Source organism: Crocodylus porosus, unplaced genomic scaffold, assembly GCF_001723895.1.
Source record: "Crocodylus porosus isolate Cpor-Errol unplaced genomic scaffold, CroPor_comp1, whole genome shotgun sequence".
Taxonomy (NCBI): domain Eukaryota; kingdom Metazoa; phylum Chordata; order Crocodylia; family Crocodylidae; genus Crocodylus; species Crocodylus porosus.
In genome coordinates this window covers 60,509,862-60,534,918 of record NW_017728949.1, presented here as the reverse complement: position 1 = coordinate 60,534,918, position 25,057 = coordinate 60,509,862, and the positions used below count along the sequence as shown (strand labels likewise).

The 25,057-nt window shown below is 44.3% G+C and overlaps 1 protein-coding gene across 2 annotated transcripts in view; it reads left to right on the top strand.

The window, feature by feature from the left end:
* The window catches only part of MYLK (myosin light chain kinase), a 345,718-nt gene that overhangs the window by 163,886 nt on the left and 156,775 nt on the right, over positions 1-25,057 (top strand). For both annotated transcript variants that reach the window (XM_019554015.1, XM_019554016.1), the window contains exons 7-11: positions 4,589-4,625; positions 6,196-6,773; positions 7,827-8,030; positions 10,317-10,451; positions 20,748-20,900. In XM_019554015.1, the coding sequence (XP_019409560.1) occupies positions 4,589-4,625; positions 6,196-6,773; positions 7,827-8,030; positions 10,317-10,451; positions 20,748-20,900 (1,107 nt within the window). The remainder of the gene's footprint in view (positions 1-4,588; positions 4,626-6,195; positions 6,774-7,826; positions 8,031-10,316; positions 10,452-20,747; positions 20,901-25,057) is intronic.

The following is a 25,057-nucleotide window of genomic DNA, read 5'->3' as shown; positions in this document are numbered from 1 at the left end:
ACAGAAACTTCGGAAAGTTAAGTGGCATGTCCAAACCAGCACAGGAAGGGGGGTGGGCAGGTGGGAGAGAAAGACACTGAATTTAAACACGGGGAGTTCTTCGCTCTTGGCCATGTTCTTATTTCACTATAGCAAAAGGGATTGTATGTGCACCAGATAACATGTGGTGTGATGCATACGGTGATTGTTTGTATTCATCCTTCTCTCAAAGCACTTGTGCATCACCACCAAAATCAGAGTCCTCTACCCTTGAGCTACGGAAGAAGTCGCTGAATTGTGGGCACATACTAACACAGCACCAGGTCGCTGCCAAATCAATTCTGTCCAAGGTTCTGGAGTTCTTGCCCTAGGTGGGGTGCTATTCTGTGAGTGTGAGTGTACAAATAATGGCAACAAAGGTAAAAGCTGGGAATCTTCAGAACCAAAAATGCAAGCCTATATCCCTTAGCATAAAAAGAGCACTTTCACTCTAAGTGTCTCTGAGGTTGGCCTCTAGAGGGAGTCAGTTGAGTGAATGTATCATTCAGACATGTTCCCTTGCTCACTGAACCTTTTATTAAAGCATGTAATTGGATCTCAAACCACCCCCACTAGGTTAATGATCTTACTGTGCACAGTAGAGACATCTGCCTGGAGAGATGATGCAGGTTGGAGGTCAACAGATTGGTCACAGTGTGTCCTAATTTCAAATGCTGGCTGCATACCTCATTCAAAGGGCACATTCTCTCCTGGATCAGCACATGCAGACCTAAAGAGAACCACAGGCTCCTGACATTTTGTACTAAGCAGGTCCCATGGTAGTGTGCTAGTATAATCAGCTGACTTTACTGTTCCAACCTCCCTTATCTAATTCTGACATTATCAATTAAATCAGATAATAGGAAATGTCATAAAGCATTATCAGGCAGCCAGTTGGAATTACTAAGTAAAGACACGAAGACCTCTAATATAGATAAACTTGCTCCAAGAGCTTTACTTTTTCCCCCGAGTCTCCATGGTGGGCGGGTGGGGAAGAAGAATGTTTTCTTTAATTGGTAGGGTCACGTAGCACCGTTTTGTCTGCAGCCAACTGAGCTTTCTTCAGTTTTCTTCTCTGTCTTTATCTGATCATCTTTCAGCTGGGACTCAGCTGACTTTTGCTGTGTTTTTTAACTGTTTCTTGACAGTTTTATTTAAGGGCATCAGTGGGTTATTTTTCTCCACCTACTTAGATTCTGTTTCTCATTCTTCGACGGGTTGCAGCTGTGGGCATTCAAATGTGGATTTTGCCTTGATGTATTATGTGCTGTTGTGGTGTATGTACCTGCCGCAACTCTTACCTCTTCCCTGAGACCAGCCCACTCGGAGCGTGTTTTGCCCAGCATTTGCTCATGTCTTCCTTCCTCCCTACCATTACATTCCAGTCACACAGAGTAGGCTGTGTACTAGGAGAAAGTTATTCAATCTAAAATCTGCTACCAGCATTATCCACTATCAAAGAATCAGGCTACAGAGCACCAAAGGGGAACAGAGTGTGCCCACCCCACCCCAGAACAAAATAAAGTATAACCCTTTGGTGCAGGGCTGGGACATAGTTGTTGGTGCATTTCCAGTGCCACACCGAGGGCAGAGACCTACCTTTCCGGGGGGGGCATGGGTGAGGTAAAAGACCTCATCTTTTAGCCTGCCAGGCTTCAGAGTGGATTTTTCTAGCATGGTATTTTGCTGATAGATGTAGACATGCCCACAGGTGGACATCTTGGTGCTTCCAGCCACTATGTGCTCCACATTGGATCTTCTAGGCCACCCTGTGAGGCTCCTTCCATCAAAACACCAGGCAAAGCCTTTTTAGAATAATATAAGAGTACAATGAATTAAAAACAAGGAATGAAAATACCTGTCTTAGGCCTTCTGTGCAGCATTTTAGCATCTGTGTTTTTGTCTGAGTAGCTCTAACTCTTGATGTAGCAGCTTAGCTCATATGTATGTTATATGCAGAGACCTGGTGTCACACAATCCTGGTCATATGGGAGAAGCTAAATACAGGCTTTGTCAGCAGAAGGGTAATGTGTGCTGAACACATGCCCAAAATGGTGTATGAAATGTGGATTGTTGTATGTGGTAGCATAGAGAGGGTGCTCTGTAGATCGACTTTTTTACATCTTGTTTTTCTCTCATTGGCTTTTCCTAATCAGCTGGCATTTTCAAAAGATTTCCTCAGAATAGACCCCCCCCCCGACACACACACACACGCTTCCCTAAGTACTTCTCAAGCTTACAAGGTGTCAGCTCAGGCTGCTTTCCAGTGGCAGGGAGTGCCACAGTCCTTCCTCTGTCTCCTGAGCATTCATCTTCATAGTAGCCCTTGATTTCACAGTTAAAAAATAATCCAGCGAGAAGAAGAACATTCAGAAGCAACTATAAATGTGAGCTAAACACCTTAAGCCAAATCCCAAATGCCTTCCCCTTCCTGAATAGCACCTTACATCAGCAGTGATTTCTTTGGGAAGCAACTTGAATAATGGTACTAGACATTTGTCCTTTAAGGGTACTAACAACAATGTGTGCATGTCTCTGTGAATTCACAGTCCAGTCTGGATGTGGTGTGTGACCTCCTAGTCTCTATTTGTTTTATTGACATGATTTACAAGTTTGCAGCTGGGCACCCAGTCCTGCAAGAGTTTTATATGGTTGTGAGGAAGAACACCGCTAAGTGACCGTAAAAGGCACTGAATCTCGATCACATAGGGAATACTGAGGTCACGCATTTCAAGTGCGACCAAAGTGAAGGGGACAATAAGAACAGTGAGAGAGGAGCAAACAACCTAGGGACACTGTCGACTTTGCTTTGCTGCAGGATTACAGGAAGAGGCTGGGTAGGCATCTGTTTGGGATAGTTTAGGAACAACAAATTCTGCATTTATTAAGGGAGGTGGACTTAGATGACCCTGGCGGTACTTTCCAACTCTAATCCTGTACAAGTGCCAAAGCCAGTTTCTACTCCAGAAAGTAAACTTCCTTGAGGCCTCATCCAAGTCCCAGGTGTCCTAAGCATGTCTCCTTAGTACAGCACTCTAAATGTGTTTAATGTGTGCTTTGAGTTCACTGAGTCTTTATTCACCAGTGCCAGCCCACACAAATGTGCTTTCCTGCACTAGGGCTAATGCTGTCCCTTATGCCACCCTCCTCTGGACAGCTTTCTTTGTTCATCTCACAAGCATGGTAACCTTGGGGCATAGCGAGCATTTTCCATTACATCCAAGCCTTGGACAATGCAGGCAGCATTCCTGGGCACCCACCTTGCTTGTTTGTAGCTGTCCCTGTCTCCTGCACATGCCTGGGTAAAGGTTTCCTCCTTTGTAGGATGCTAGGACAAGATCACATGTAATTGGTTCTTAAGGAGGCACTATTAATCCTGTTTGAGGCTACATAGTGCACCAATAATTTCCAAAGTGAAAGATACATAATATCTGTTCTCATGAACAATGCATGCCCCCAGAGGCTGGCGGGGCACAACGAGCTCCCACAGGCGGCAGTGGCGGTGTCAGTGGTGGGGGCATGGCGGCGGCAAGTGAGGAGCTCCCACAGGCAGCCGTGACAGTGTCGGGGGCGGGTGGCAAGCGCTGACCAGCAGTCAGCGACCACCTGCAGATGCCACCAACAGCAGTGGCCAGCAGCAATCGGGCACCAACCACAGATGCTACTGGTAGTCACAGCAGCAAGGGGGAGGGAGGTGGTGAGCAGTGGCCGCCCACAGGCATTGCCGGCAGCATCAGCGGAGCTTTTCTCAGGGGGTGCACCGCCAATCTCAGGGGGTGCTCTTGCTCTTTGTTCCAGACTTAAGATGTTATGTGTCTTTGTGTTGAATGCCACAACTCCTACCTACCTGCTAGAGCTGAACCAGGAGTTTCCAACTGGACACAAAGCACCAGTGGGCGCATCTCCACAAGATGCTTTACTGCACAGTAGACTAATCTACTGTGCAGTACAGCATCGCTGTCTACACTTGCAGACACTTCTTGCACAGTAAATTAGCCAGATATAATTAATGGCATGTGTAGATATGCCTAGTGTCACCAACAGCCTGGTGAAATCATGGTGGAATAAATGATGATGGAGTAACCATGGTGGAGTAGGGGATGTGGCCCACCCAGCTACACACCCTCTCTGAAGTTCCCTGAACAATCGGTGAGCTGCTTCCAGCCGGCATACCTTCCATATCTGTCCTGTCCAGCACAGAGTGTGTCTATTGGGTGGGAATCCTTTTGTTCCTGTGGGCTGCTTGATCCAGGAACTTCTCAAACTAAGCCAAGATTTCCAGCCATTTCAACCCCTGAGCAACCAGTGCTCTTGTGGCTGAAAGTCAAAGTTGGTCAAGGAGCATATTGTGGGCCAGTGGCTCAGCAGTAACTGGACACGTTTTAGGTCTATAGCAGTCTTCCATTGGTGGAAATCTTTAATGTGGACTCCAGTACAAAAAAATAAAGGAGGATCTCCAAAATGCATACTTTACTTAAATCTTTATAATGAAATATCTAATGAAATAATAGAAAATTCTTATAAGGCAATGTAATGGTCTGAGGAGTTAAATCTTTTTTTTTTATTTCAGGTTCAGACAAGACAGAGGTACAGGTTCACTCATCACGGTATGTCTGTCATTCAGTACTCTTTATTAGTGAAAGACACTGTGGCCCTGAGACTGTAGCAAGGAGTTCCCCATGAAAGAGAAGATAAATCTTCTTGCTTCAGAGCTAACACTAGCCTCTAATTAGGGGCTAGAAGTGAATGAGAGGTTACCCTGTAATTTTAGGATTTTTGTAACCTGTTATGAAGTGTTTGTTTTCTGTTGGTGAGGGTCTTCTTGGTTAGATGTTCACTGGTCTGATGCAGCAAAGGAGAATCACTTTATATCTGTATTTGTTGCCTTCAAGGTGGAATGCAAAAGGGAAGTTGCGTAATTTGCATGTGTAGACATGAAAAGAGATTTCTCGTCCTGAGATTCACTCCAGTATAGCCAGGAGCCAGGTGGGTGGGGAAGTCACCTGTGACATGGAAAAACACCAATTCAAGTTCTTTATTTCACTCAGGCTGAACAAGGCCTTAACCGTGATATCCCACATCCACGTTCTAGGGGCGAGCATCCCTCTTGCACTGTCTAGTTTGGACCAGAAATTCCATTCTGGATCTGAAAGTTGTGTTTGGTTGAAACTTTTGCCTGAACATGACAAGTTCCTGCAAAAATTCAGTTCTGAAGAACTGGCATGTAATGAAACATTGTTTTGCCAAAATGTCCTGCCCAGCCGTACTTTCAAGTTACTTAATTATGCATATGCCATGTGGGTACAGTGCACCAGCTAGGAGGATCCCAATACCCCTGGCCAGCTATTCCCACTAGTGCACTCCGACCCCAGAAACAAACTGATAAAGATGCTCTGGGGTTGCTTCCAGTAGCCACTCTTAAGACTTTGGTCTCTAGTACAACCACTAGGGACACTCTGGATCTTCTTCACTGATGTATTTCTGGGCTTGCAACAGGTTGGTGAGGTAGAGTCAGAGCTGTCCTGGCTAGGCCATGCCATCACCCGGATATAGGCCTGCCCTTTTAACAATGTTACCCTCTGCTGAAGAATAGTAATATTGAAAGCTCGTTTGTGCCATGTCTTGAGTTGATATACGGCCTGAATCTATTCACACTTGCCACCTTAAAAGCACACAGTACTGTCACTTTAGAGGCTCAAATGAAGTCAGTCTTAAAGGAAAACCAATATATAGAAGGTCAGAATTTGACTCAGGACCTAATCACTCTTCCCCTGGTGAAAGTGGTTAAGTGATTAGGTCCAGGAATATTCGCACAGTGCTTTGAAGATCAAAGTGCTCTGCAAGGGATATGGACAGACATAGATTATACTCAGTTAAAGGGAGGAGGCATTTATTGTGTATCATCTGCTTCATGGTAAGCATTCCACATGTCTGCTTCTTTCCTTGATAAATAATAGCTACATTGGTACAGCTTAACTTTGAATGGAACAAGGCTAAGACACTGTAGTTCAGACTTCCAATTACCATGGGATAGGAGCAAACACATGAAACAGTCACTGAAAGTCAGCTGCTCCACAGTAGGTTGCTTCCCTTATTGGTATACTTTGTTCATCTGTCTAGATCCTAATTATGGATATTACCATTGCTTATGCATCTAAATATATCATTTTCCTTTAGCCCCCCATCAAAATCAACGACGCTTACAGCTAAAGGTGTCGAAAATTCAGATTTCACACGGACGACCAGCAATGGGATTGCAAAAGAACTGAAATCCAGCAGCACTGAGCTCACAGTTGAAACCAAAGAGAAGACCACAATGAAGAAAGAGGCCTGCTACACCTTCTCCAAAGACGCCAAGGACTATAGACAAGGGCAGCTCAGAGAAACCAGCATGCAGCCTCCTCAGGAACCCAAAGGAGAAATAAGGGGCTCTCAGGTCCTACAGAAAACTTCAAGTACCATAACCTTGCAAGCCATTAAAGTGCAACCAGAACCAAAAGCAGAGACCAGGTCCACTGTCACTAGACAGACTGAAGAAAGGAAAAGAGCCACACAACCTCATATGACAACTCGACAATCTGTTCCTCTCGCTGGCCAAGCCAACCCAAGGAGTCGGTATGCAGAACACAGAGTGGGGACCCAGAAGAGCATAACAGAGGATAAACAGGAGCCTCAGGGGATCCTGCCACGGTTTGAGATCTGTCCACAAAGCCAGGAGGCACTAGAAGGCCAGGAGGTCAAATTCAAAAGCAAAGGTAGAGGCACAAAAGTTGAAAGAACCCAGAGTTTAGGGTTCTCTTGCTGCAGCAGGATTTTAAAAGATACAAGTTATGGGAAATAGAGGGGGTTCTTCTGTTTTTGTGTTCTGAAAGCTGTCACAGGTATCCATCTTACCTTGACAGTGACCTGCTCCTGGCTAACTCTAAGCAGACCACATCTTGTTTCTCCTTCTCCTTGATACTTCTTCCGCCTCCATCACTCCCTGCACTTTCCAGTTCTGAGCTATGATAGATTCACCTCCTCTGCCATTTTATTTTGTCTCTTGGTGGCTGCTGCTGCACTCTCACTCCTTGTTCCCACCCCTCAAACACCAAAGTAGTACCAAAAAGTTGCATCCAGGACAGAAGAGCGTCTGGGAATCTCCGTGGAGCCTGCTATCCTCCAGGCTCCTGTGCTGAGGTATATTGTGTATCCAGTCTTACAAATGCATGGGTGTATGTCTTTACTCATGGGAATAGCTCCCTTGAAGACCAGTGTTCCCTCTAAGCTGTGTGGCGTGCGTGGTCACGGTGTGCACGGCCACACAGTTTAGAGGAAACGCTGCTGAAGACAATTACATCTTTTTATCTAATTTTCCTTCTGCTGCTGCTGCTGCTGCTCTGAAAGACTGGGCATGAAAGCAGAAACTGAGCAATTACTGGAGCATTCTGTATTAGAAACGGATAATTCGAAGTCCTGCCAAGTGCACAAGAGAGACCAGCTTGGTGGATAGGGAGGGGGAACAGCAGAACAATGTTTCCCTTTCCCCCTCTAATCTCTCTTAGTTATAGTGATATTAGGTGTGACTTGTATCAATGCTAAGAAAAGAATTTTCAGAGAAGCACATGTATTTTTAAGCTGTCAACATCTCCTTAAGGACTATGGTAGGTGGGGGGAAATTAAAGGTAACTATGTATCTTGAAATATTTTGAAATGTATATTGTGATGTTAGAAGTAATATAGTAGGCTGAAACCAATAATAATAGAAAGTAGTAAAGGCTTATTGTAATGGGGGAACATTCCTTTAATAAAAAATCCAAATTCTCTAGTTTCAGGGAAACCAAAACCAGATGTGGAATGGTTCAAAGCAGGAGCCCCACTGAAAGCAAGAGACAGTGTCCAGATCTATGAAGAGGATGGAATTCATTGCTTGTGCTTGATGAAAGCCAGCTTGGGAGATAGTGGGTCCTATAGTTGTGCAGCCTTCAACCCCAAGGGCCGGACTTCAACCAGCTGGGCTCTGAGCGTAAAAAGTACGTAAATCAGGGTGAGCCAATCTGCACTTTAAAACTGGGGGTAGACTTTTCACAGTTGTCCAGGGATTTTGGGTGCAAAATTCCCCTTAAAGCTAATTCATATGTGGAAATTTTAACTTCCAGATCTGTTGCTATTGTGTGATTTTGGACACTTCACCTCTCCATGCCTCTGTTTCCCCTCTGACCCTTTGCCTTTTGTATCTGACTTGACAGGAGTATGTTTTGAAGCATCTGTATGATGCCTAACACACTGGGGTCCCAATCATCCTACGTCTTCCTTAATAAATGCATGTAGTGTGAATGAGAAAAATGGGAGGCATAGGAGAGTTGCTGCCCAATGAAAAGTTTCTTAGCACTTACAGGGTGCATCAACATGAGACGTTTACTGCAGAGCTGCCTAATAAGCTTTGCAGTGAAGTCTCGACATTTATACATGCGGCCCTATTAGGCCACAGGAAACCAATTAGCTCTGCTGCAGGTTCGTAGTTGTAAATACAAGTACTATCCTATGGTGGAGTTCTTCAGCACACAGAAACGCACATGAAGACGCTGATGAAGCTGGCTGCAGCACAAGAGTGTTTCAGTGAGGGGCCTGCCTGCTGGCCAGCCTCACACTGAAACACCCTCATGCCCCAGCCAGCCCCTCTGTAGCACATTGAGCCAGGGGGAGCAACTGCAGGCTGGCAGGCTGACCCCCAAGGGCCCCTGCCAGGTGGAGCTGCTCTGACCAGGCTCAGTGTGCCATGGTCACAGGCACATGTATAAACGTAGTGCCCAAGAGCAATAAAGTCTGGCATGATACGCACCGAGGTTTATTGTTCCATGCTAATAGCACATGTGGATGCACCTTAGTATTCCTGAAATGTTCAACAGATGCTCACTGATCCTTCTGGTGCCCTGGGTGGCAGAGTAAGGTCAAGGAAAGGGGAAGGAAGAAAAATCATACGGTGATGTATCTAAACATAGATACCTCTCCCAAAGCAGACCTGACTTTGAGGTTGAAACCATTCAATAGCAGGTTTGCTTGGAAGATTCACAAACTTCTTAGCCAACCCTAGCCTGATTAATGGATTTGTTCCCAACCCATTAAGCATTTCCTGGTTTTAGGTTTGGTTGTGAACTTCAAATCATGTTTGTGCAACATTTCTCTAGCAGCACCAGGTGTGCTTTGTCCTGGATGATCAAGGTACCCCCTTCCAACACACTTCCTGTCTTTTCAGAGTCCTGTGGGCAAAGTATTTTATTCTTCCCATTGCATTGCTGAACAGAGACAGTCATGGGAAAAAAAGCGTATTTCCTCCCATTCTTTGCTCTGTTTTGGAACACTGATGATAGATTTCAGTCCTTCGTAGTGGCCTGTTGCAGGATTTCATTTATAAAACCAGAGTGGTGCCAAAACCTGTGACAATCTGGGGGCACTCCCATTGGTCCATAGGCCCCACATGAGTTTTCCTTCCAAACCAGTTCTTTCTGTATGGCTCTAAGTCCATACACTGTTGTAGGAATGATTTCTTATGCTGCCATTTCATCTTAACCTAGCTAGTGCAAGTCACAAAACAGGAGTGAGTTAACCAGCCTCTCCAGGAAAGGACCTGTGGGGTACAGTGAACAATAAGCTGAATATGAGCTAACAGTGTGCCCTTGTTGCAAAGAAAGTTAACAGCATACTGGGCCGTTTTAGTAGCAGTGTTGCCAGCAGATTGAGGGTAGTGATTCTTCCCCTCTATTTAGCACTGGTGAGGCCACATCTGGAGTCCTGTGTCCAGTTTTGGACCCGCCATGACAGAAGGGATGTGGACACATTGGAGAGAATCCAGTGGAGGGCAGCAAAATTGGTTAAAAGGTGTAGGCATATGATTTGTCAGTGGAGGTTGAGTAAACTGGGATTATTTAGTCAGGAGGAGAAAAGACTGAGGGGAGATTTAATAGCAGCCTTCAACTGCCTGAAGGGAGGTTCAAAAGAGAATGGAGCTGGACTGTTCACAGTGATGGCAGATGACAGAACAAGGAGCAACAGGCTCAAGTTGCAGCAAGGGAAGTTTAGGTGAGATATTAGGAAAAATGTTCTAATAACGTTTAAATGAAAAAGCACCAAGAAAAGTTGTGGAATCTCCATCTTTGGAAGTTTAAGACCTGGCTAAACAAAACCTTGGCAGGGACGATCTAGTTGGGGATGGTCCTGCTTTGAGTAGGGGTTGGACTAGATGACCTTCTGAGGTCCCTCCCAGCCCTAATTTTCTATGATTTTATGTTAAAGGATCCTTTTTCCACTTTGATTCAAAGGGCCTAAAGTTGAAGAGGTCACCCCATGTTTTTCCAGCATCTTGAAGGGATGCACAGTGAGCGAAGGACAGGATTTCGTGCTGCAGTGCTCTGTGGAAGGGATCCCCATGCCTCAGATCACGTGGCTTCTCAATGGTAAGAACATCCTCTGATGGCAGAGATGTGCACGCGCACCCAGATGTTCAGGAACCTCAAAATGCAAATGGGCCATGCAGTGCACAAAACTTGGTAGCTTCCCATAACAGGATCTTTGCCACATCATTTGAAGAAAAGTCTGAATGGATTTACGGGGCGATGAGGACATTTTCATTGAAGATTTGTTGTTTGTTGCAATTTTGACACGTGTGCAGCAGGGGGCTCTTGTGGCAAAGTTGTAGGTATGCAAGTGTTTTCTAAATCTCTGGTTTTGATGTCAGTGCAACAAAGGTTGTGTTTGCACTACAGTCATTGCAATCACTGCAACTTTTATTGACCTGTCCAGACTAGCTAGCTACCTATTAGCTGTGTGCCAAGGGTGCAACTCCCTTCTGTGAAACTGGGTCAACACAATACCGATACTGGGTTATTAGTCAGCTCCACTGAAACAGATCTCACAGTCATTAATTCAGAGCTGTCATGGGAATATCTAAACCTGACTACAGTATAGAGATGCTCACTTTAGAGAATTAGCTTTCCGTGTGATCCAGTCAAGTTCCCTATTACATGTACCAACCCCTCCTCAAGAATGATTCAAATCAGCATCTAGGTGGTGTAGAAAGGGTGAACCCGGCAACATCTATGGAATTATTATCTTCCCCTGACTTCTGTCTCCACCCTTTGCTCAGTTCTCCGTGTCTAGTTCATATTGCATTTCAGCCTCTTAATGCTGAAGCCCTAGAAAGTCAGGCCAGTTCTGTGCCACCAGGTTAGCTGGCCCTTTAATCTCTTGGAGTCTGAAAGACTGATGGGATTGAACCTCAGAGAATTTAAACTTGCTTGAGCGTATCCCAACTCTAGAGATGGATGGACTTTAACTTCTACCATACTGCACAGATCCTATCTGCTTCTCCAGTTAAAAGAGCAGTAGAAACGCTCTCTTATAAAACTCCTTGATTATTTTTGTAATTCTTTCTAAAAATACTCAATACCATTAAAAGTGAATAAATGTTTAAAGTTCAAATGCCTTTCTACCTTCCTTTTTTTTCTCCCTTTTGTAGCTTTTCATCTGCTGGGACAGTGAAATTACCTTGGGACAGTTTCACTTTCCATTTAAATTCTCTTTCTGATGTCCTCTGTACTAGTGAGATCTTCTGTAGATGCACTTCTGACATTCGTACAGGAGTGAGATGTTGGTCCACAACCGCGTGTATGGATTGTTTTAAATCTATATGGCTGTTCTGCTTCTCTGTAATTCAGTAATTTCCATCCTGACCCCATGCAAACAAATGAACTATCAACTATCCCACTTAAAAACCTTAAGAGTTTCCTTTTCAAGTCCCAGCTGGGCCGCAAGCAGCAGTGCTCTCCTTTGGATCCAAACCTCCTCAGTGTTCCAGGGGGAGGTGGCATTTTTAGATCTGGGATATTTTGGTTCATAACCATCCGCAGTAAATGCCAATCTGTTATTAGTCAATTCTATTTTACTGGGTGTCACTTTTTAAAAAGAGGGTGAAAAAACTGTGTTTTGCTGTCAAGTAGATTCCCCCTGGGCTATTTTAAAGTGTGTTATTTGCACATTGCACCTATGCCTTTAAGTCATTCATTGTGAGCAGGAGAACTTGGAAAGGTGGGAGGGTGAGTTAAAGCGTAATCCTGAGATTGGTATGTTCCCACACCCTGGACTGATCTTCTCAGTAACTCAGCATCACTCCATGACTAGAATAGAAAAGCCATTGCTTTATTTATGACACTAAGCAAATGTGAAATCAGGTCTGACCTCTCCCACTGGAAATACTTGTTTTCATGGCTGAAGGCTACAGCGTGCTCCTGTCCTTACTGTCTGGAATGGAAGGACTGGCAGACCATGCTAGGGCAGCATGCAACAGGGAAAGACCTTTTTCCACCGTGGTCCAAGGTTCCTGTGCTCTGGAAGGAATCCTCAAGTCACAGAATGACATGGTAACACCACTGTGTCTCTGTCACTGCATGTCCATGTCACAAAGCACACATCCATCTCTTTGGGAACTTCATTTTCAAATGCAGAGAGCAGACACAGTGCATCAGAGGAGATATATCCATCTACATACTTTATAATGTTCCACTTTGTGGGATAGAGGGGCAGGAAGACTATCATCATCAGAGCATCTGCTGGTAGATGTTTCTTTTGTATCAGACCATAGGCCTTCAGTATAACTTTTAATGGCTTGCCATTCTCCAGCATGTTGCTTAAATTTGGGTTGACCTTCCTCTTCATTTTCTCTGTGGCTAGAAATCTCCTTGCTTCTTTCCCAGACTTGAGGAAAGCCATGGGACTCTTTAGCCTGGAAAAGCGCAGGCTCAGGGGTGATCTGATGGCCACCTATAAGTTTATCAGGGGTGACCACCAGGATCTGGAGGAACGTTTGTTCACCAGAGCGCCCCAAGGGATGACGAGGTCGAATGGTCATAAACTCCTGCAAGATGGTTTCAGGCTGGACATAAGGAAGAATTTCTTTACTGTCTGAGCCCCCAAGGTCTGGAACAGCCTGCCGTCGGAGGTGGTTCAAGCACCTACACTGAACACCTTCAAGAGTAAATTGGATGCTTATCTTGCTGGGATCCTATGACCCCAGCTGACTTCCTGCCCTTCGGGCAGGGGGCTGGACTCGATGATCTCCCGAGGTCCCTTCCAGCCCTGATGTCTATGAAATCTATGAACACTGGCAGTTGAACAGTAACCAGAAGAGGCAGAAATGCCAACATGGGGATCAGGGCAGACAACGTTCTTTGGGTGAATCTGATATCTTTTAGTAGACCAACTTAAATAGTTGAAAAAAAATTTTTAGCAAGTTTTCGGGTTTAAAAACCTTTCATCAGGCTGGGGAAGTCTCTGCAGTTGGTGCGTGCTATTGGTAGAGTTGGTAGTTGGTTGGTAGTGTGCAGTTGGTAGAGCACACACCAACTGCAGAGACTTCCTCAGCCTGACAGAGGGTTTTTAAACCCAAACGCTTGCTAATTTTTTTTCCCAACTATTTAACTTGGTCTAATAAAATAAATCAGATTCACCCAAAGAACCTTGTCTGCCTATGTCCTGAGACCAACATGGCTACAACCTACACACCTGTAACATGGAGAGCACCATTTCCTTTCTCTGTCACCACCCTGCCAGGACTGTGAACTATTGAGGCTTTTTCCCCAACCACCTTGACCCTGTTCTTTTGGACCTTCAATTAAAGGTTACCACTTGCAGCCTGGGACCCTGGTAAAACTTTACAGAGAACAGCTTTTCAACTCTGCTTTATCGCAAGATATTTTACAGCCACGGAGCCTTTAAACAAAGGCTTAGATTATACAAAATGGAATAAGCCTACTGCAAGCCTCACATAAGTAAGACAATGCCAGTCTAAGTTAAACTTTGCAGTTATATCTCCAATTTATCTGTCTCCTTCACATTCAGGAGGGTGTTCAGCTTGTCCTAAAGATGAAACAATTTGATTTAAATCATTAAATAATTTGATCACTAGCAAATCAAGCAGTGGGGAGAGAATTTTAAAGTTGAAATCTTTCTTAGAAAGCGCCCTGCCATTAACTAAGTCTGGGCCCGACCTTCTTAAGATTTATCCATGTCCTTTTAGTATTAAGGTTTCCTCTGACTACAGCTGTATCAGAATCACAGGGAGAGAGACAGCTTCTCAGGTGGGCTGGGCTCCGAGCCATCGAGGGGTTCATAGGCTAGCATCTATACCTTTTCAGTACTCTACTCCTAAACCAAATGGCCGTGGCATGTTTGTGTAGTAGAAGTGTAAGAAGCTATAATAATAATAAAGCAAAATGGAGAACGTCCCAGAACATAAACATGTTGTTTTCACTCCAGACTCATAGAACTTGCTAGTCTATTTTAATTCTCTTCTACTTCACTTCTGATTGTGATACATAACTGTTTGTATATCATTTGGAAACAAATTCAAATGGATTATAAACAGTAGTTTAATTCCAGCATTTCTTCTGGGTTTTCCACGTAGGCTCTCTGGGCCATTATTTTACTTAAGGATCAAATTGACTATTGTGATCTCCATTTGAAAGCAAACAGTTCTGTCTCCTCTGCCAGTTAGATAGATATCACTTCCCACCATATTTCTTTCCATAACCAAATAAAGGAGAGAGTTTTGTTTCTGGTCTAGAGATACTACTGCAGGCAGACATAATAATGCTCATGGCAAAATAATATATATATGCAGCATCCAACAGAACAAGGGCAACAGACAGATTCTGTTCTGAAAAAGGGGAGGTTGAAATGTACTTTCTTCATGTTTGGAATGTAAGGCTTTCCTTGGCTACAGAGCATGGATGCCATGAATACACAGTTGCTTCTTGGAGGAAACTAAACCTGTTTTGAGTAGACTCATTCCTCCAAAATTCTGGAAGAAGTGAATCCCATCTATGTCTTCCAGATGGCATCAGAGTGGTGAGGAACAGGGCAGGCATTGATGTTAAAATATGGCACTTTCTGCAAGACTCCTTGATAGGAAGTACTTTATGGGACTGGGATCATCTGGTCTATAAAGTCTAGGTAAAATGAAAGTTGGAGAAGCACCTAAAAAGTATTTTAAATTTAAATAATATCTCCCCAAGGTATTGGTGATTATAGGTTGTTGGAACACCAGAGCCAGAGGAGGTAGAAGAACAGGTCTTTAGTTCAGCATAGTAAATTATGGAAGACAAAATGACAATTCCTCTGTGTTGAAATTAAACTTTAGAAATCTGAGCAGATGTTAGTATCAAGGAACATGCAAGAACATGAGTTAAGAGACTTCTGTGTGCAGCAGGATCTCAGTGGGTACATGCAGTTTCCTAAACAAGACATTTACTGTGGAGCTGACTGATTAGCACCAAAGGAAAGTCTCAACATCTACACATACAGCCCCATTAGGCCACAGGGAACTAACAAATGCTGCCATAGGATAGTACTTGTAAACAATTTAGTACTATCCTATAGCAGCAGTATTTAGTGCATCACAACACATGTGTAGACACTGACAGGGCTTACTGGGGCACGAAGGTGCCTGAGTGCAGGGGCTGCCTGCAGGCTAGCCACAGACTGGAGCACCCTCATATTCCTGCCAGGCAGAGCTGCTCTGGCCCAGCTCAACATGCTGTGGTCCCAGGCACACATGTAAACGTGGCTCCCAGGAGCAATAAATTCTGGAATAAATTAATTAATTGCATGTGTATATGTGCCCACTGTCAGGAATGTGTATTATAAGGCTGGGGCCCCCTCCTGCCCAACCCCTTACTTGTGTGCACCATTGAGGAGAATTAAATGGTCTTGACACTACCAATCCCAGATGTTCGTTTCTTGCCTACCATGTCTCAGTGCATCTCTTTTAACAACTTGGAGTTGGGTGTAGGAAGAGTGATGATACTGCTAGGTACTCCCCAGGGGAGTTGCTTTGTGTGGCTCCTCCTCCCCTTACACTCCACCCATACTACATCCCTGATGACACATCAGGGCCTGGATCTTGTGTTGGCTAAAGATACCACTGGCCCTTACTTGCTGGTCCCCAAATACGGCTTATGAGTTAGGCTCCATCATTTGGGATTTCTGAGTCCATCCTAAAATCAACTCAGTCTTTCCTCTCAGGCTCATCAGTTGGTAAGCCCATCTCAAGTCAACGAAGCCTCTGTCCTACATCAGTTCATCCCAGGTTTCTGGGTTGATACAGCCAAATCAGCTCCACACAGGATCCATCAATTTATCTGAAAGAAAAAAATACAAAATCAATTCCTTCCTGGTTCTGGAGTCAATCAAACTATCTCAGTTCTTTAATTTTCATGGAGCCATTGACCAAAATGAATTCCTCTACTGTTCCAGGGTCAGTCAACTAAAATCAGCTTTGCTAGTTGCTGGTTCCTTAGGGTCAGGATCATTTTTGCTTATGTGGAGAGGAGCTTTCCCTCTTGCCACCTTCCCAGTGCATTGAGTTGGGGGGCTGGGGGAAGGTGGGCAATCCCACAAACAAAACAAAAAACAAGGAAGAAAAGGAAAAAAGACACAAGGCGAACTCAAAAAGGAACAGCGCCTCTTTAAGACTCCCAGTCCTGGCTCCTGCCTACACCACTTCTGTGTCCTCCCAGTGGTCCTGGAACAGTTTTCCAGTGCGGCATGTCCCAGGTTCAGTCGGTGGCCCTCCGACCACCCTGTTCCATGGGTCCACTTGCTTCCCCCGCAGTGGGACTGTGGGACACCTTTGGTGGAAAAGATCTCAGGCTTCTCCCCCTCCCACCGGCTGTGTCCTCACTCAGCTGCCCCTCTCCGGGCCGGACATAGTTCTCCTGGCGTTCTGTCCGCCAGTCTGGAGGGAGCGTGCGCTGTGGAAGCCCGTCGGCCCGCTCCCTGCTCTGCCTGGGCTCTCTCCATGTAGGATGGGTTCTCTCTACTGTGTAGGACATGTTGAGTGTTCGCCATCCAAGTTCATCGGGACTTTTCTCTGGCCCTTGTCTCTTCCCTTCGCACGCACTAAAACCTAAAGTACTCCAAGTGGTTTATGAACCGTGTCACATGTAAGTATTCCCGTAACTATCCAGTACTCCTTGTATTGTCAGCCCAAATAATATGCAATTCTATGCAAGTTTAGTACTTTTTTATTCCAAGCAAATGAACCCCCATTTCAGGTCAGCCAGATCTGTAGATTGAGAGATACCATGAACTAAATCTGTCTGTAATGGCTTCTCAGCACCTGCAGGGAGACGCATGTGGCTCCGGTTCACACATGTGGCATACACAGGTGCACATCGTAAGTCCGGTTTCCTAGAGCCCTCTCTCTCTTCCACCTCTTACTACTGCTCTAAAGCAGACATTTTTATGGCAGACCCTGCATTGAAGAAGGGGCTGGACTACGTGCTCTTTCAAGGTCCCTTACAAGGTCCCTATTTTTCTATAAAACTATATGTTCTGTAGAAAAACAGGGACCTTAATGTTTCCCCATCTTCCATATGGCAGCTATTCAAATATTGGAAAGCTGCTATTGTGTGCCCCGATAACCTCCTTTTCATCAAACTGAACATAATTAGTTCCTTCATGTCTAGAATTCCAACCCTGTTATCATCATTGCTGTTTATTTATGGCCCCTCCAATTTCTCTTCAACTTTCTTAAAAATCAGTGGCTAAAACATGATTCAGTGCCCCAGTAAAGGCCTAGCCAGTGGAAGGCAGAGTGGTACTCTGACCTCCCGTATTTTGCACAGAAAAAGTTTGTGAATGCAACCCAAATTTGAATTTGCCCTTTTGTGATAACATCACATTGCTGACTTGGATTTGTTGCCTGCAGCCTGACTGTGATTATATTTTATCCAGTAAAGTTTTAAAGGATTTAAGGCTTCTGATAATTCCTTTGGGGATGTCCTCTTCCACCTCCAGGAAGTTTTCCTTTTTTTCTTCACTCTAAAATGTTTGTCTTTTACTGAACTCTGTCACATTTAGCAATGCTCCCTTTTACCACCCCGGTCCCTTAGCATTCTCTCTGCTCAGTGCTTGGTTACTGATGTAGAGATCGAAGTTGTAATTTAAAGCTGCTTCCTAAATAAGGAGACTGAGAAAGTGGTAATTGGGATAACCCCTTTGTTAAGTACCTAGTGAGTTAGACCAAGAGCCTGCAGAGGCTACCTACTGCTTCATAATAAAGTTTTGTTCTTAGTTCTTCACATTCATTGTATGCCTGCATTTATTGAACTCAGTGATCACCACAAATAGGGAGAATCATAACTATGTCTCTATGCAAGATCTATTGGATTCTTTTGTAAATCAATACTCTACAGCCCTTGAATTATTTTAGTTGCTCTTCTCCAAAATCCCACCAATTTACTATGAACTTCCCAGCATTGAGGTCAGTGGATCTGTACAGTTACATTTCAGGAACAGCCTCTTCAGTGCCCTGGATGGAGAATTTTCTCCCTTTTTGACTATACTCATGTTACTTTTGTATATAGTCAGAATTGCTTTAGCTTCCTTTCTTTTGGCTATTCCTTTTGCTAGCTTCTATCTGCTGTTGTATAACCAATGCCTTTGCGTTCCAAGTATCTCTCTCTCACTGCTTTTCGTATTGTTTATCCATTTTCCCCAAGATGAATCTCATTTTGATGGGTTTAAAAAAGAATGTGACCTCAACCGTTCAGCAGAAGAGTTCTCAGAAGTGCAGAACAGCTTCCTATCCATCCAAACAGCTTTAAATATGTAGTCAGAGGGAAAAATTTCCTTTCTTTTGGCATAAAGTGCCAGCAGTAAGGTATTTTTGTTTGTTATTGCTCCTGCTGCCAAACTGTCATGGGGATTTGAATGTTATGTCCTTAGAGAGGGGAACATTTCAGTCCTGGAAGAATTGTTTTTATTAGGTGATACAAAGAACATAAGTTAGAATCTGGGCGGTGTTCATTCCACTGGGCAGATGCATTATTGTTCTGTGCCCCTGGTCTGATGAAATGGCGAGTAGTGCTGTGAAACCAGACTGTAAGTCAGGGTTCTGTTGTTTAGACTTGAAGGAGAGAGCTGACCTGACAAGTAGGCTTGATTCAGATAATGTGGCAAAAAATAACTTTTTTCTGTTGCATATGGAATATTTATATTGCCCTCTTGCTTATTTATGCCAGAAAAATGAGGCATCATATTGTTCTTGATAAGGCAGCTTATAGCCTGAATTAAATTTAAGCATGCTCTTTTCTGACATGGGAACTATTATTATTTTTATTGTAACAGTACCTTGGACGAACCTAGCTCCCTTTTGTACTAAGTACTATGCAGAACCAGGTCCTGCCTCCCAAGGGTTTGCTATCCTGGCCCTCAACCCCGCATAATCTTCTTTGAACTCAATGGCGTGGCAGTCTGTTCAAGTGCAGGGCTGAACCTTATTGTCGTGACAAGATGCAGCAATATTACAAACAAAGTGGGAGGGAGGACAGGGGAAGTGCATTAGGAGCATGTGTTTTGTGAAGTCAGGTTTTAGGTGGTAAGGGCTCATCTCCAACTTTGCAAGAGACAGAAGATTAATCCCTTGACAAGATGGCAGCTCATGAGACAGAATTATGGATCGAAACTGTCTGGCTTGGGATTTGCTTAACAAAATAAGTTCTATAAAGCAAAATTTCAGTCTTCCACTGGAAATAAGAGTATGATAGCAAATTTGTCTGCTGTTACTGTCTGTCTTAGAAACCAGAGATTAGGAGAGCCTGTGACACCATCCAGTTCATGCTGACTGGGCCGAGTGCAGGGCTCCTACAAGCTTCCATTCTCTGCCCTAACTTACTTTAAATCACAATGGTCTGTTCCTGGGAAGATATTTCCAACCATTTTGTCCACTTGAACTTTTTATTATCCAGTTAGGCCCAATCTTGTTTTTGTAGTTCCATGTATCCTCCATTAGGTGTGCCTCCAAGCTACTCCCAACTTGCTATTTATACAGCTGTCAGAGCCTCCTGAGCTCTCATCTATACTGGAAAAATCACCCTTGGTGAGCCAGTACCAGAAACTATTTAATACCCAGGAAAACAAATTGCAATAGCACTGCAGAAAGGGAGCCTGGGACTTGATTCACTTTCTGAAAGAATATTAAAGCAGCTTTATCTGGTCTACTACCATGTCCACTATCTGCTCAGGGAAGCCAGTTGGCAGAAAAATAGTTTAGTAAGTCAAGCTTTCTCTTACAGCTCAGGCTGGAGTTTTTCAGTAACCAAAGTATGCATCCTTTGGTATAGATTGACTTTTTCTTCCTGAGTCAGTTTCTTCAAGCTCCTTCATGGTTTTTGCTCCTTGCCTTGGATTACATTCAGTTTCAGTAACTTCAGAGATAATCCCTGCCCCAAAGAAATTACCGTCCAAGATAGCATGCATAGATGGCAGTACTAGCACCTAGCACATTTAGTTTCAGACTAGTAGACCATGGGCACAGTTGAATACAGTTGTTTAGGCAAACAACCATCCCTCATTTCTTATCTACCTGGATCTGAATAGTTTTCAAAGATAAAAAAACAAATCCTCCTGTCCTCACTACTGCACAAAATAAACAAGTCAGCAGTGGTTTTGCTTGAGTGTGGATAGCAGCAATCTAAAATTTACTTTCTGCCTCAAGATCCACTTGGGATGTTTCTTTTGTAATTAGTAGGCAGCTGTATCGATGCACCCGAGAGCAGAATTTGGCTCTTATTTATAACTCTTTTACGGAAGTTGAAGTTGAAATGTGCATTAAAACTAATTGGTGTTCCTGGAATTCATGGCCAGCCAAGCATGGTATACTAAGAAAAGTTCTCTTTTTTTCATGTCTGCAGACCAACCAATCCAGTACGCCCATTCCACTTTCGAAGAGGGGCTCGCAAAACTAATTGTCCAAGATGCCTTACCAGAAGATGATGGTATTTATACCTGTCTGGCAGAAAACAGTTCAGGACGGGCATCCTGTAGTGCTCAAGTCACTGTCAAAGGTGAATATTTCAATAATACTGCAGGATTTACTAGGATTTGTCTTTGTCCTTCCTCATTTCTTGGCTTCCATGCTGCCGTACCCAGAGATGCATTCAATAGTGCATGGAAGCCAGCGTTGGGTAGTTCTTTTCTCACAAATTGGAGCAAATGTTCTGAAGGAGAAATAGGGCATCATGATTCCAAAGTGTACAATAATGTTTAGGGTGTCGGAATGAATATTTGTCATGACCCACTCAGATCAGAAAGCACTGGGGTGTAGTGAGTGCTGCTGCTCAGGTTTCTCCATATGCCTGGCTTACAGTGATATAATGTGTAACATCAGTGAGGAGAGTGGAGACCTGAACAGAAGAGGCATGGAGTAGAGGGGTGGCATCACAAGTTGCCCTTGTGTCTTTACAAGTCGCTATCCCTTCCCCTTGAAAGGCTGACATAGAGGTTGTTCTCTGGGGCACATACACACAGCTTTTCTGAGCTGTCTGCACTGCTTAATCATTGATCTATGGTGTGGGTAGGACTTATTTCATCCTAAGAAGACATGAGGTCAGCAGGGAGACAAAGTAGACCTGTTCCTCAAGCACAGTGCAGCAATCTACTTGATCATACCTACAAACACAGGTGTCAAAGCAAATAATACAGCTTCTCACCAAAGGCTCCCCAGGTGCTTTGCCGAGGTGCACTGTTGATAACTTCCCTCTTCTACATGTAAGGGAACTGAGGGTTATTGGCTCAGCTTTCCTCAGGGCCAAGCACTAGCTTCCATGGGAGTTGCTGGTGTTTGATGCCTCTGAAATTCAGGCTGTTACCGTTTTTCTTTTCAACCCCAAATCATTTTTGGCCATGGACAATTTATGTTCGGTTCAATTCAAGTTGGAGAAGGAATCCAAGTTCCCTGGTTAATATCTACATCAGTCTGACATCAGTGGAAATAATTCTGCTTTCCCCTTGTACTGATAGAATTTATAATTTGCAAGTACTCCATAACCGGATGCTTAAGGAGTTGGAAATTGGGAGATGGTCCCTCACTTTCCTGGTAGCAGTTAGATCGTCAGAAATAGACAATGGGTCTGCAGAGGTTGCCTACTGCACCACAATAAAGTTCTTTGTTATTTGTTATTCTCATTCATTGTATTCCTGGATTTACTGAACCCCGTAATCACTACACCTCTGACTTGCTATCCTGGACCTTGGCCATATTCCTGAATCTGCCCGGAACTAAATTACACTCGCCATTACCATTTTGGCTGAGGTATTGTAATGAGTCAGAGATCTCATGAGGGAACTGTAACAATGTCTGTTGCTGTCCATTTGGGAGTTTTACCTCAAATGAAATGTCTTGAAACTGCAGCACAGTTTTGTCCAAACATCCCAAAAGCTCTTTTTTATTTGAGTTTTTAAAGGAAAAAAATTCAGAATTAAACCAAAGGCTTTTAAACAACTACCATAAAGGTATCTTTTGAGCAGCATTTAAAGTGAGCGGCAAATTCTGCATTAAAATAAGTCTACTTTTAATGTGCTATTAGATCAAATGTGAAATAGTGAATGTATGGCAAGTACCATAAGCTAAACAAGTTGTAATAATGGTAAAGACTTTGTCCCTTCAGACTTCATTTGGTATCCCAATGCTTTGCCACACATTATTACTTCTATTACCTTGTTACTGCTGGTGGTAATTTCAGATTGTGGAATCAGTGCGGGAAATTAATTCCTCAGAGTTGCATAGGGTTAAAAGACTTCTAAACCATATCTTCTATTGACTTCAGTATACTCTGAATCAGGACCACGACAACCTGCTTGGGTTATTACTTTCTTAATATAATAGAGGGTCCAAACCTCTGGGATATGAAGTATTTTCTGTAAGTGCTGAGCAACCTCAACTAAAGGCCATCAACAGTTCAGAGGAGGCTCCTAGCACCTTGCTGCATTGGGCAACTCCAACTGCATCATCCATGTGATAAATTTGCTACACTTAGTTTACAGGCATGAATTAATCAATCCTGCCATTACCCAGGTAAGGTAGGAAAATATTGTCGCCATTTTACAGATGGTAAAACTGAAGGAAACAACTTGCCCAAGGTTGGACAGGAAGTATGGGGCAGAACCAGGAGTGGAATCCAGATGGAACAATAAATCTGGTGATGGGATTAACTTGATTTGGGGATTCCTAAAGGCCCTTACAGCCATTGACTTTGGTATTAGAGACCTGGAATGGGATTGGAATTATGACATGAGCAGCAGGTCTGACAGATCTTTTCAGCATACAAATCTCTTCTGACTTAGACTGCCAAAGGAATACACTATATAGAGTGCTTTGTTAACTTATTGTTATATGAGGAAAACAGATGTGTTGGAATAGCATCACCCCAATTATTTAAACTTTGAATGCCAGACGTCCCTATTCTCTGGAGCAAGGTCATTTCCCGCTGCAATTATTGAAAATTCCTTGATTATTCAGACTTGAGCACTGCCTGTCATTACATTGGGTTGTCGAGGTTTTGTTGCTCATATTTGGTGCTGTCATTTTTAAAAGTTAGGTAAACAAAATGTGTTTGCAATTGCATGACTGATTTACTTGTGTAATTAGTGCAATTGTATATTCCAATTGGCTGATTGTATACTTAAATGACACTAATGACCTAACTAGCCATGCAGCTGTAGTCATTTTGCATCAAACCTAATACACAGGCATTTTCACTTGAAACTGGGCACCCAAGTTCTAAAAAATCCCATCTTCTTAATGGAGAGTCTGAATTTATAATACCACATGCATTCAGATCGCCCAGAATACATCTACTGTAGTTGCATGCAGAAAGCAATGACTGATAAGGGGAGAGCTGTGTATAAATTACTTCCTTGAGTTTCCTGGTATCTGAACTAAAGTTAATCCCAAGTCAGTTGACATACACAGACAGCATTAATGCGTCTTAGCACGTTTGTGTGCGTTAAGGCGCTTTAGCTATTCATGCCTAAATCTGATACCTGTTTTTCCAGGTATCAAATTTAGGCACAAATAACCCAAAATTGCCATTTTTAGGCGCATTAAGGGGGCACACATGTAGACCCGCACCCTTGATGCACCTTAAAAATGGCTAACGTAATGCCTTAAATCGGCCCACTGTGTGCTCCACTGTCTTGTGCTGGATTCCCCATTACCCTCCTGCTAGGCAGCAGCATCAACACCTTGATTTCAGCACTGAAGACATATTCTGTAGATGACAACAGCTGCAAAAGTGCAGGCTTGAGGTTTAGTTTCAACAGGATTCTCACCATTCTATCGGTACCAGCTATCGTTTCACAGATACCCTTCTCTTCACAGTGCTTTCACCCAGCAGAGTCTGCTTCTGTAAAACTGCCTCTCTGGCTCAGCGAACACCATGCACTAGGCCTGTGCAAAGCAGCAAGTCTTCAATACGGCTTTGGATTCAGCTGATTCAGAGGGACAGTGATTTGATTCAGTGATTCGAATCACTGTCCCAATTTGATTCAGCCAGTTCAGATTTGGAGATTCACCTGCCGAATTGGGCCGAATCTCCTCTGAATTGAACAGGCGGCGGCAGCAATGTCAGCCGTGGGGGTGTGGCAGCAGCAAGCAGAGCCCCACCCCCTGCCCACTCCCCCCTTGCCCATGGCTGCCCCACCCAGCCCCAGCGTCCTGGCATTTAAAAAAAAAACAAAGGCTCCGCACTCACTGGCTGCAGCAGTAGCGATCGGGGACCTCTGGGCACTCATGGCAGACCCCCCCCCCCCCAACACAGTGGGGATTGTCCCCGCGCGGCAGCTGTCTCATCATGCGGGTACAGCACAGCTTAGCATGGTGCCGTGCACTGTCCTGGAGCTGAGGCAGCTGCAGCAGTCTCCCAGAGCCCGGCAGCGCTCAGCCTGAGTGGCCCCAGCTCCCAGACAGTGCGCAGAGCCCCTTGGTACCCTGCCGAGCTGCGCTGCACCTACACAATGAGACAGCTGCCGCCCAGGTGCCAGGCGGGGGGTGGTAATCCCCACTGCCCTGCGCTGCATGGGGGGGCTCTGCCATGAGCCCCCAGAGGACCCAATCTCTGCAGCCAGTGAGCCCAGGGCTTTTTTTTTTTAAGTGCGGGGACGCTGGGGCTGGATGGGGAAGCCATGGGTGGGGGACTGGGGGGGAAGGTGTTAGGCAGGCAGG